The 12,040-nt window shown below is 60.2% G+C and overlaps 1 protein-coding gene across 8 annotated transcripts in view; it reads left to right on the top strand.

Moving 5' to 3' along the window:
- DLGAP4 (DLG associated protein 4) overlaps nucleotides 1-12,040 on the top strand; it is a 149,634-nt gene that overhangs the window by 94,080 nt on the left and 43,514 nt on the right. For 4 of the 8 annotated variants that reach the window (XM_068208217.1, XM_068208216.1, XM_068208219.1 and 1 more), the window contains 4 exons: nucleotides 180-397; nucleotides 3,380-3,494; nucleotides 6,168-6,218; nucleotides 7,285-7,531. In XM_068208217.1, coding sequence (XP_068064318.1) covers nucleotides 180-397; nucleotides 3,380-3,494; nucleotides 6,168-6,218; nucleotides 7,285-7,531 — 631 coding nt within the window. Of the gene's footprint in view, nucleotides 1-179; nucleotides 398-2,237; nucleotides 2,330-3,379; nucleotides 3,495-6,167; nucleotides 6,219-7,284; nucleotides 7,532-12,040 lie in introns of those variants that run through there. The other 4 variants (XM_068208218.1, XM_068208221.1, XM_068208222.1 and 1 more) reach the window with 3 other exon arrangements.

The following is a 12,040-nucleotide window of genomic DNA, read 5'->3' as shown; positions in this document are numbered from 1 at the left end:
GCCAAGGGCTGCTTGGCATGAACTGGTAAGGGAGGGTGGTGAAGGAATTGTGTTGCTTATTCCCACTACACTACAGCAGAAGTACAACAATCTCCCCAGTTCCCCATGATCCTGCTGGTCCCAGGATCATGGGCGTGTGCCCTCCCTCACATCTGCTCATGCTCCCATTCCTCCTGCAGGTGCCTCATGGGGAGTGGAACAACACGCTGTCCCGGGACAAGGACAGCGAGATCCCGTGCCGGCGCATGCGGAGCGGGAGTTACATCAAAGCCATGGGGGATGATGATAGCGAGGACTCAGAAACCAGCCCCAAACCATCCCCGAAAACTGCAGCTCGGAGGCAGAGTTACCTCAAGGCCACCCAACAGTCCCTGAGTGAGCAGAGCACCACACAAAGGTAACGCTGGAGCTCCTCCGGGAGTTTTGCACAGGTCCTCAGGGCCACCCCTGGAGCAGTCCTTGGGTTGCAGCACCCCACAGAGTGTGGCATCAGAGCCCAGAAGGGCTCCTGCACCCCAGATCTAACAGAGAGATGAGGAGACAAGCAGAACAGGAGATGTGGCACCCCATCCTCGTGATTCCCAGTAGCCCTGGCATTAGGAGCTGCTTCAGGTCCCTGTCCCCTCAGCCATGGGGAGAGCACTCCTCTGATGGAGCTGTGGGAATTTCCTCTCCAAGCATCATCTGCTCTGGGGGAATGCAGAGATCCCAACCCCAAGAGGCCCCTTGGCCATGGAAGCTGCTCACCCAGCATGGCTGAGGTCACTCTGCCTGCTGGGGCTGTGCCTGGAGCTGCTCTGCTCCAGAGGTGTCCAGGTGTTCCACCTCTGGAACAGAAAGGTGGCACACTGGGCTGGAGGATATCCTGAAGAGCTGAGAGGTTCAGCACCAGGTATTGAGGGAGGAAGACCCACAGTGGTTTGAGCCAGACAGACAAAGCCAAGGGATCAGAGCAGGAGCTTTGCTGGGCCAGAGGCTGGTCCTGAAGGAGGGGCTCTGCATGACCCAGGCACTGATGCTGTGCAGTGTCCTCAGCACCTGCTCCACATCTGAGGACAAGGCACCTGGGGGCTGTCAGTGCTCTGGGCACAGCTCGGGCAGCTGTGGGTGGTACAGAGGGGCAGGGAGAAGCAGGAGCCGCTGGGGATGAATTGCTGAGGCTCAGCAGGCAGAGGGAAGTGGGGTGCAGGCAGTGTGGGGACACCTCAGAGAGCCTTTGCATTGAGACCAGGTGCTGCTTTCTGCCGGGACATGGTGACAAAATCAGCTGTGGGAAGTCCTGGAAATGCCTGCTCTGGATCCATCCCTCTTCCGAGCCTTCACATTCACCTCAGGAGAGCAAGGTGGGGTCCTGGAATCTCTGGTGGAAAACACCCACATAGAGAGGCTGGGGCTCCTTCTGCCCATCCAGCATGTCCGTCGGGATGTGTCCTGCCCTGAGCCGGGCCAGTGCTGGGGAAGATCTGGGGAGCGCGGCGGGTCAGGACAGCAGGGATGTGGCTGTGAGGGCTCCACGCAGGGCTCGGCCCTACAGGAGCTCTGCGGGACCCTGTCCGGGCCGGAGCCGGCAACGGAGCCGGAGCTGGAGCTGGGGATGGAGCCGGGACTGGAGCCGGAACCGCGGAAAGAGCCGGGCTGAACCAGGGACAGAGCCGAGAATGTAGCCGGGACTGGGGCTGGAGCCGGCAATAGAGCCGAGGGAGCCGAGAATAAAACCGGGGACGAAGCCGGAGCCGGGAATAAAACCGGGGATGAGGCCGGGCCCGGCCGGGGCCGGGAATAGAACCGGGGATGAGGCCGGGCCCGGCCGGGGCCGGGAGCGGAGCGCGGCCGCCACCTGGTGCCCGGCCCTCGCCGCCCAGCGCAGCCCCGAGCCCCAGCAGGCGAGGGACCCCGGGCTGGGGCTGGGACGGGGGCCGCAGGGCCAGCCAGAGCCAGGGTAAGGCACAGAGCCGTCCCTCCGCGAGGGTCTCCGCCCCTCCAAGGGCTGCTGGCCGCTCTGTGACTCGGTTTCCCCGTGGGCAGGCGGGGTGAAGGCCGGTGGGGTGGCACAGGGACGCTGCCCACCTCAGGACGCGGCTGGCTCATGGCATGAGCTCACGGACGAAACCCTCAGCGTGAGGGACACCCGGCAGTCAGCAGAGAGCCCAGGGCTAGGGATGTCACACGGCCCTTGGTCCCCAAGACCAAGGGGTGTCTCCTCCATCTCCCCTGGCAGAAGGGACAATTCCCCGCTCCCATCCCAGCCCGGGATGGACGCTTCAGAGTCCCTGTGGGATGCCCACATGCTGCACAGGGCCTGCCGTGCCCTCAGCTCTGCTGTCCCCAGGCAGGTGACATTCAGAACTCTGTACCCGCGGCCCTGGCGGACGTGGGGGAGGCAGCACCATGAGGGCCTGTGTTGGGATCACAGGCCATTCCAGAGGGAGAGGCCCCACAGCTGTCCTGGGCCACTGCGGCTGGCGATTCCCCCGCTGTGTGCACCCAGCCTGTGCCTAGGACTCCGTCACACAGGGTCTTGTGGTGGAACGGAGCCCCATCCTTCCCCATCCCCCCCTGCCCCAAGCTGCCGGGGTCTCAACTGAGGTCTGGGCTGGCTCAGGTTCAGTGAGAGCCCTGCTCTCCTCCTGTGCACAGCCTCCTGCTGTGCCCCAGGACAGAGCGGCATTTTCTCCAAGCAAAGCTGTACTGGAAATACTGATCTCCTGCTCATGCAGCATTCATTCCAGCTAGGTTCCCATTGGACTTCTTCCAGATAGTCTTTTGGGTTCCAGTGTACAAATGTAAATATACGTATCTTGCAGTTGTTTCCAATTGCAAAGTCCACAAAATACAAATTAAAAGTAGTTTTTCACCTTGCCTCTCCCCCCTTTTCCAGCAATCCAGGCAGTGCTGTGACTGGAGGCTGGCACAGATCCCACATGCTCCCTGGGGTTCTGCTGGACTAACTTGGCATCTGCAGTACATTTCTGGGGGCAGCAGGACCCAAAATTTTGCCCTTCTCCTTCCACTGCACCCAACAACACTTTCCCTGTGTGCCATGCCCAGCCAGGGGCTGGCAGGGTGAGGAACAGTTACCTTCTCCAGGAGCCGAGCAGTGGGCACCGTGCCCAGCATCACCTCAGTGCTGCCACACGTGCCTGTGCCTGTGCCTGGCAGAGGGGCCGTGGGCAGGGGTGATCTGGCCGTGGGCAGGGGTGATCTGGCCGTGGGCAGGGGTGGTCTGGCCGTGGGCAGGGGGGGTCTGGCCGTGGGCAGGGGGGGTCTGGCCGTGGGCAGGGTGGTCTGGCCGTGGGCAGGGTGGTCTGGCTCTGCTCCAGCACTGCCCCAGAGCTGCCCCTGCCATGGGGACACCCTCACACCCTCTCTCTGCTGGCAGGAGCCTGGACCGCCTGGACTCTGTCGAGATCCTCCTACCTCCAAAGTTCCCCACCTGGGAGGAAGAATACAACCAGATCTCTGACAGTGCCAACGAGTCCAGCTGCATCAACCAGGTGAGGTGCTGAAGTGCTGACCCACTGTGCTGGCACAGGCAGCAAGGGAGGAGGCCAGCTCGGGGGGAAGGAGCATCTTCTTCCTTCTTCAAAGCAAGGCACTGGCTGTGCTCCAGGAGCTGCACAGGCTGTTCCCTGGCAGCTTTACCAGTGTCATGGCCAGCTCTTTAATCAGGATTCCTATTAGACCTCCTTCCTGCAGTTTTGCCTCCTCTCACACTGCTGGTGCAGCCAAAATCCCTCTGTCACAGGTGTGGTAACCCAGAGGATGCCCCACAGTGCTGGGGGAAGCTCAGGGCTGCTCTGGGTGCTGGGTCTCTCTGTGTCACCCCCCAGAACCATCTGCAAGGCTGTTCAACCTTGCTGCAAGCCCCTCATGCCCACTGGGCTTGTCCAGAGCCAGGGCCAACCTCTCCTGCTGGTGTCCAGCCTGGGACCCTGCAGGTCCACCAGGGACAGTCACCCTGCTCAGCTCAGGACCTCACCCCTCGTGCAGCAGCCTGGACACAGGAACAAGGAGCCCATAGCTTGGGAGGCTGTCCTGCCAGCCAGCTGATGATGTCTCTTTTGGATATTCCTGGGCACCATGGCAAAGACAAGGATGCCTGTGAGATGCTGGCAGAGGGTGGCAAACCCCTTGCCACAAGGTGGGCTCATGCCCCAGCTGCAACATTTGGGATGCAGTTGATGCAAAATGGGTCTAACATCCCACACTATGGTCGTGGGATTGCTCTGGAGCTCCCTGGGGCTGGGATTGCTCTGGAGCTGCCTCCCAGGCTGGGAGATACCCGGTGCCAGGACAAGCCTTTGCAGAGGTCCCATGTGCTCATCTCAGCCCTTCCAGCGCAGGGCAGCGATGGCCCCACAGCCTTGCCCAGCGAGCCCTGTCACCCCAGGTCTCTGTCCCATCTGATCGTGTGCGTCTGCATGGGGAGCACCCCCACAGCTGCTCTGTGTGTGCAGGGGGCCCAGAGCAGCGGGGTGGGCACCAGAAGCCCTGTGGGAGGGGGGGAAGGGCATGTCCTGCCTGTGTTCCCATCCAGGTGTGGGGAGCTCTGAGCCCCTTGGCTGGGGTCTCCTGCTGTCCCAGAGCGGTCGGAGCCCTTGCAGGGGAGTTGGGGGGAGCAGGGGCGTTGCTGGGCATTCCTGTTCCCTGTGGCCAGTCCTGTCCCTTGTGCAGCAGCAGCAGCAGCAGCAATGTGCTGGGTGTCTCAGCGCACAGCAGGGTCAGGACCGCCATGTCCTCGTCCTTTGCGTGTCAGTCCGTGCTGAAGCCTCTGCAGGAGACCCTGGCTCTGTGCTCTATCCATGTCGAGAGCTGCTTCCAGGAGCTGAGTGCAGCACTCCCACGGAGACATCAGGAGGGTCTTGGATCTGTAGGGTCTGAGCAGCCCATGATGTGCCAGGAGCTGCACAGGCAGCCAGCCCAGAGCCAGGCTGGCGGCACTGGGATTGCTGGGGACACAGCGACTGCCACAGCACCCGCTCACACGGGGGGCTGCTGCCATCATGTGCACTCTGCCACTGTCCCCTCAAAACCAGAGAGCTCAGCTGCAGCTAGTCGGGATTGAGAGGCCTCCCACAAACTGCACGTCTGTTGATCCGGGATGGAGCTGGTTCATCCACCAGTGCGTGCTGGTCTTATCCATCCCAGTGCCAGAGGTAGTTCCTGCCTTGCCCTCACTTCGGTGTGACATCCACCACTTTCCTTATGTGTCCAGCCAGACACACGGTGTCTTCCCACAGGCAAACACCTCCAGCTCTGACAGACAAGTCCCCTCTACTCGATTTTGTCCCCACCCAGCTGCACCGTGCAGCCCTCTGGCAGTCTGGGCATCACCAGGTGCATGTGTCAGCGCCCCCTGTCAAACCAAGGGGGACAGAGCTGGTGACCCCAACACTGCCGTGACCCACCATGGGCTGTGCCCTGTGCAAGAGGGCCAGACCCTTTCCCAGAGTCAAGCCTCTTCCCTCAGGCACACTTTGAACCTGGATTCTCCCCAGAGGGTCATCCCGTGCAGGTGGTGCCAGGCAGAGGCCCAAGGGTGGAGAGGAGGAGGAGGAGGAGGAGGCGGTAGCCATGCTCCCGGGCAGCGCAGTGTCTGTCGGGGCTCTGTCAGTACGCTGAGTGTGTGCCGTGGCTTTGCTCTGCTGGGGAGGCAGAACAGCTTCTGTGTGGCTTCTTCTGGCACGGGGAGACAGCAGCGAGGTGGCCAGGCCAGCCCTGCAGGCTGCAGGACAGCTCCCCCCACACGGAGCACTCGGGCTGCCCACTGCTCTGTGGGCTGTGAGGTGCTGGCCAGTGCTGGGGGCTACCCAGAGGTGCTCAGTGGGAGCCATGGCCACCTTGTGCAGCTGCCCCTGTGTGCAGAGGGGTGTCCCAGCACGGTGTCCCCAGTGTCCCCTGTGGGTGTACACAGCAAGCTGAACGCTCAGCAGCTTCTCCCGTGGTTGAGGTGTCCTGTGGAGCTTTGCCGTGTCTGTGCCACTGTCAGGGGCCTGTGTGGCCTCGCTTGGCATCTTACGAGCTCTGCAGTTTGTACTGAAGTGTCAGCAGCAGTGGCCCCAGGGGACAGCCCCCTGCTCCCCTTGTGCTCAGTCCCTGTGCAGTGACTGTCTGTGTGAGGGGCTCCCTGTTCTTGGCCTTTAACCTTCTCCAACTCTTTCTTCCAGATCTTTGGACCCCCCTCACTTATCCCTCAGATATTTACCCATGGAGAGCAGGTATTGTCCCGCTGGTGTTTCTCTCATCCTTCCTCAAGGAGCTTTCTGGGGACAGCCTGGACACCCATGGCACGGTGTGACACGGGCTCTGGGGTCAGCCCATGCCCAGGCCAGCAGCAGGAGGAGAAGGAAAAGACGAGGAGAAGGAGACAGCACTCCTTACCCAGGCACTGCAAGGCAGCTGGAGAGCTTGAGTCCTGGGCCCAGCAGGGGCTTAGGGACTGTCAGTTTTAGGGGGAAAGCAGATGAACTTCTTGAGCCAAACCTCCTGGAGCTCATATGCCAATGCTGGGCAGAAAACGTGTCCTTGTGTGCCAGGAGAAAGAAAGGGCTAGGAGAGATGGATGTGAGCAACAGGGCCAGTGTCAGCATCTCTCACCTATATTTCAGAACGGTCTGCTCTGGGCTGGGTCTGGTTTGACCTGGCTGAGCCTCTCCCAAAACCAAGTTTGCCCAGCAGCTGCCACAGGAGAGCAAGGCAGTGCTGTAGGCAGGAAGGAGGAAGGTGGGGCAGTGGGAGAGCTGCCCCTGCCCTGCTCACCCCTGGCCACAGCCAAGCCCTCTCCTGGCACTCACCAGGGATGGGGCTGGGGTGGATTCCGAGACTCACCCTAGGCATGTGTGAGGACGTCTCCCCATGCTGGCCCCCAAGGGGCAAGCGTGCCCTGGTGCGCTCTCACACTGAGGCTGGGGCGTCCCAGCTGTGCTGGGACAGGGGCCCTGGCAGAGGCTGCACTGGGATTTTGGCCACATGTGCTCTCTGCAGCAGGACTGGGCGTGTTCCACAGGCACTGCACTGGTAAGTGTCCACTACTCCACAAGCTGGACTCCCTCGCCTCCAAGGAGGGGCCCCTCTTCTCTCTCAGCAGAGAGCCCCGGGCACCCTGTGCCCAGCAGCACTGACCACTGGCTACTGACCACTGACCAATGTACCTCCCGTCCCCTCTGCCGTGAGCGGGACTTCCAGGAGTGGCTGGAGGGCGAGGAGGAGGACGAAAGGGAAGGGAAGGGAAAGGAAGGGCGGCCGCAGGCAGGGGCTGACTGAGGCCGCCCTGTCCCCGTGCAGGCACCCGAGCCGGAGCTGGGGGAGCAGTACGAGCCCGTCTGCGACTCCACCTACAGCGAGGCCGAGTCGGCGGCTGCGGAGGTGCTGGACCTGCCTCTGCCCAGCTACTTCCGATCCCGGAGCCACAGCTACCTCCGCGCCATCCAGGCGGGCTGCTCCCAGGAAGACGACACGGGCTCCGTCCGCTCCATCTCCCCGCCGCCCACGGGCAGCCTCAGCGGCAGCAGGACCCTGCCCACCAACAGCAGTGAGTGCAGCGGCGTGCGGGGACGGGGACGGGCCGCGAGGCCGGCGGAGACGGGGGACACGGCTCTCACTGCCTGGGGGCGGTCGAGCATGCAAGGCGCTGGGCTGGGGTCCCTGCATCCCCAGCCGTGGTTGTTCATGACTTCGTGGGCGTGTGGGAGCTTGCTGTGTGCCTGAGAGGATGGGCAGCAGCTGGATGTGGGTGCTGGAATGGCAGACTGGCTCTGGGTGCTGGGTCAAAGGAGGTGTGACCAGCAGGTCAAGGGAGGAGATTCCCCCTGCTCTACTCTGCTCTCATGAGACCCCTCATGCAGAGCTGACTCCAGCTCTGGGGTCCTCAACACAAGAAAGATGTGGAGCTGGTGGAGCAACTCCAGAGAATGCCATGGAGATGATGCTCCAAGGGCTGGAGCCCCTTTGCTCTGGAGATAGGCTGAGAGAGGTGGGAATGTTCAACCTGGAAAAGAGAAGGTTCCAGGAAGATCTTAGAAGTTAGTGAGGTGCTTGCACAGGGTGCCCAGAGCAGCTGTGGCTGCCCCATCCCTGGAAGGCCAGGTTAGAGAGGGCTTGGATCAACCTGGTCTAGTGGAAGGTGTTCCTGCCCAGGACAGGGGGTGGATGAGCTTTAAGGTCCTTTCAACCCAAACCATTCTGTGACTCTGTGATGACACATAGAGAGAACCCAACATCCCTGGCTGTGGGGTACAAACAGGTTGTGCACTGAGTTTCAAGGCACCAACAAGCCTTCCCAAGCCCCAGAGCCCAGCATCCCTGTGCTGAGCAATGGCAGCATTTCCGTGATGCTCCAAGTCACTTGATCTGCATCACTTTGCATCATTTTCTCCAAGGCAACCTGTTCCCTTCCCGGCTCTGGCCAGCCCTGGTGCTCCAGGTGGGGCTTAGGTGTAGCACAAGATGTGAGGAGCTGACAGGTCCCATCCTGGGGATAATTTTGGGAACTGGTTAGCAAAGGTGATACCTTGGTGTTCCTGAACATGGTGGTGCCTGTTCATGGTGCAAGGCGATGCCAGAGCAGGCAGGAGGAATGCAGAACCCCCCCAGGGCTGTCTCTGGAGGCAGCACATCCCATCCCCATGGTCAGGCCCAGCAGAACGGTGACTCTCAGCACCAGCTCTGGCACCAAGGGAGGTTCAGAGCACCCTCAGCTCATCTGCTGTGGGCAAAGCTGCTACAGCACTAGGGTAGGATGGGATGGGATGGGGTGGGATGGGATGGGATGGGATGGGATGGGATGGGATGGGATGGGATGTCAGTGGGAGACAGCACATCCCAGCTCTGGGTAGAGTGGGGAATGGGGAGGAGACACTGCAGCCTTCCTGCCTGGCTGCAGGCCTTCCTCCCCAGGAATATGGGCATGGAACATCTCCCTTCAGTGGTCTGAGCTGCAGAGCCAGAGCTGCAGAGCTGTGGACCCAGTCAAGGTCCACAGGATGAGGCAGGAACTGGAGGACATCCCTGGGAGGGATGGGCTGTTTGCTCAGCCCTGTCCCTCCTTCCTGCCACCCTGTCTCCTCTGTTCTGTCCCACACTCCTCCCACCTGGCTCCCCCTGTCCCACAGCCCTCTCCTTGCTGGCTCAGTGCTGCTGAGCTCAGTGCTGCCACAGGTCCAGGCTGACACCGGGCAGCAGCAGCAGGCACAGCACAGAGGGGGCTTCCAAAATGCCTGGGTGCTACCTCTCTCTGACATAACCCAGCACAGTTCTGCTGGTTCCCAGAGCATACCCCAGCCCTTCACGTTGGCTGCTGGGCCTTGGGGAGGGAAAGAGTTTTGGTGGAGGATTGAGGAGCAGAGGGGAGCATCTGTGGTTGTGCATGCACAGGATGTGGGAGGCAGGAGACACATCTGGACAGCACTCACACCTCTAATCAGCCATCTGGACTCAGTTCCCTTGCAAATCATGGAATTATTTTGATTGGAAAAGACCTCTAGGATCATTGAGTCCTACCATTAACCCAGCACTGCCAAGCCCACCACTAACCCATGGCCCCAAGTGCCATATCCACAAGTTTTTTGAACACTTCCCATAGATGGTGACTCCATCACTGCCCTAGGCAGCCTGTGCCGGTGCCTGAGCACCCTTTCCATTAAGAGTTTTCCCTAATATCCAATCTAAACCCCTCCTGGTGCATCTTGAGACCATTTCCTCTCATCCTGCCACTTGTTACCTGGGAGAAGAGCCTGATCCCCACCTGGCTGCACCCTCCTGTCAGGGAGTTGTAGAGAGAGGTCCCCCCTGAGCCTCCTTTATTGCAGGCTGAGCCCCTCAGCTTCCTCCTGGTGCTCCAGCCTCTTCCCCATCTCCGTTTCCTTCCCTGGACATGCTCCAGCCCCTCAATGTCTTTCTTGTCACAAGGGGCCCAAATGGACACAGCACTTGAGGTGCCTCACCAGTGCCCAGCACAGGGCACAGTCACTGCCCTGGTCCTGCTGCCACACCATGGCCGGTACAGGCCAGGTGTCATTGGCCTCTTGCCCACCTGGGCTCATGTTCATCTGCTGTCAGCCAGCACCCCCTGGGCCTTTTCTGTGCATCCCTGAGGCTCTAAGTGGCTGGTGGTGTAGGAAAGGGGCCTCCTGAGCAGCAGGTGCCAGCTTGGTGGCATCAGCCTGGACACCTGGGGAGAAGTGGGTGCACTGTCACCTGCAGATGTAATGGTCACTCACAGCGTCTGCTCCACGCAGGGCTCTGGGATGACACCCTTAAGAGCCCTGACCCAGACACATCCCAAGGACATCTTTCTTCATCCAGCATCCATGCACCAGCCCAGAGGAAGGGGGACCATGGTGCTTTTGTCTGTGTAGGGACACATCCTAAAGAGGCACCAGCAGCAGCAGTTCCGGGGCCAGCACAGGTTTCTTGTTCCTTGAAGGCCATGTGGGGGTTGGGTGCTGAAGCAGAGGGACTCGGGCACTGTCAGAGGGCAGGAGGAGGGGCAGCGAGCTCCATGCGGGGTGTGTGGGGAGCACGGGGGAGCGCCCTGACAGCTGTCACGCCCCTGCCACGCCAGTTCCTCCCACTAATGCCTGTGTCACTGGCACGTTACAAGGCAATTAGCTCCCGTTTGACAGCCAGCGAGACAGATGATGAGCTGCCCTTGATCAGCCTTAAACAAAGCTTTATGCCTTGCACAGCTGGAGACTCAAAAGCCCCAGTGGAACCTATTCCTCTAATTGCCAGGCATGCAGTGACAGCCGAGCCTGCTCCCAGCACCACAAAGGGCTCCCCAGCCCCTGCTCCTGCTTATTAGAGGCAGCTCTGGGAATTGCTTGTTTAATAGACTGCTTGCAATGCAGAGCAGAGTATTTGATGTCCAGGGGAAACAGGAAAGCAGAGGTGAGCAAGCAAATACAGCAGGGAAAGCTCACACCAAGCCAGTTCTACTCGAGCTCTTCCCAGTCCTCCTTGTGCCGTCTGGTAACATCACCCTTGCTCAGAGCATCCTGCCCTGGGATTCAGCAGCCTGTTCCCGAAAAGCTCAGGTGTCCAGCTTCTTATCCTGTGTCCAGATCTCTTGCAGGGAGGCCAGGGCTGCACACACCTTGTGCCCTCCATATACCAGAACTTTTCCAAGCCCAGGCTGGGCAGGAGAGCACTACCTGGGAGAGATACTCCCAAAGGTCGGGATAGAACAACTGCCCTCTGTGTCCCACCTGCTTCCTGTCTTCTTTGTACTGCTTTTGTTTCCCTGTTTATGACTAAATTAGAGAGCTGGCTTCTGGGCCCATGGCTGTGCTGGGGGAAGGCACAAAGTCCCCTGGCATTGATGCTCTTGCAGGGCTGTGCTTAGGAGGAAGGACAAAGTGCCTGCACCACCAAGGGCTGGCTCACCGTGGGACGAGTTTCCACGGCTTCTGGGAAAGTCGTGTATCTTCCTCCTCCTTCTCCTCCTCTGTGTGCCGTGATCCCGGTCTCTGTGTAGGCAGGCCATTTCTGTTGCACTCCTCTTGGCTGTCATGGCCTTCTCTCCTGTGCGGGGAAGCAGCAGCGATAGGAAGGCACAGGGAGCTCACACCAGGCCAGGAGCCATTGCTGAGCCGGGGGGTGAAGCACCACTGTGGCCCCTCGCTAATCCCATCGGCCTGAGCTGACCCCACACGGCCTTTGGGAGGGACTGCTATCATTCCCTTCAGATTTTCTCCTTCTTTTTGACCTAGATTTCGCGTTCCAGAAATAGCTTTCTCTGACATACAAGCAGGAAAGGGATTAGAGGGAGAGCGTGTGTGTATGTGTGTGTGTGTGCCAGGGAAAGATTTCTGTTGCATGCTCCATCAGTGTTTGCAGAGGAAAAAAGGGCACGTACACACGTTCTGTGATGTATTCACGTGTCTGTGGGACAAAAAGAAATTCATGACAGCTGTTTCTGTCCACATTTGCCAATTCATTTTTCACCTCTGATCTTTCCCTTGTTATTATGGAAGCTCCACCACCGCCCTGTGCCCAGCCAGCGCTCCCTTTTCCCCCGGAAGCCATGCCATGGCCACAGCCC

The sequence above is a fragment of the Anomalospiza imberbis genome, chromosome 17 (assembly GCF_031753505.1).
Source record: "Anomalospiza imberbis isolate Cuckoo-Finch-1a 21T00152 chromosome 17, ASM3175350v1, whole genome shotgun sequence".
Lineage (NCBI taxonomy): Eukaryota > Metazoa > Chordata > Aves > Passeriformes > Viduidae > Anomalospiza > Anomalospiza imberbis.
Note: the sequence above shows the minus strand (reverse complement) of the source record. Positions and strands in the feature narration are given on the sequence as shown.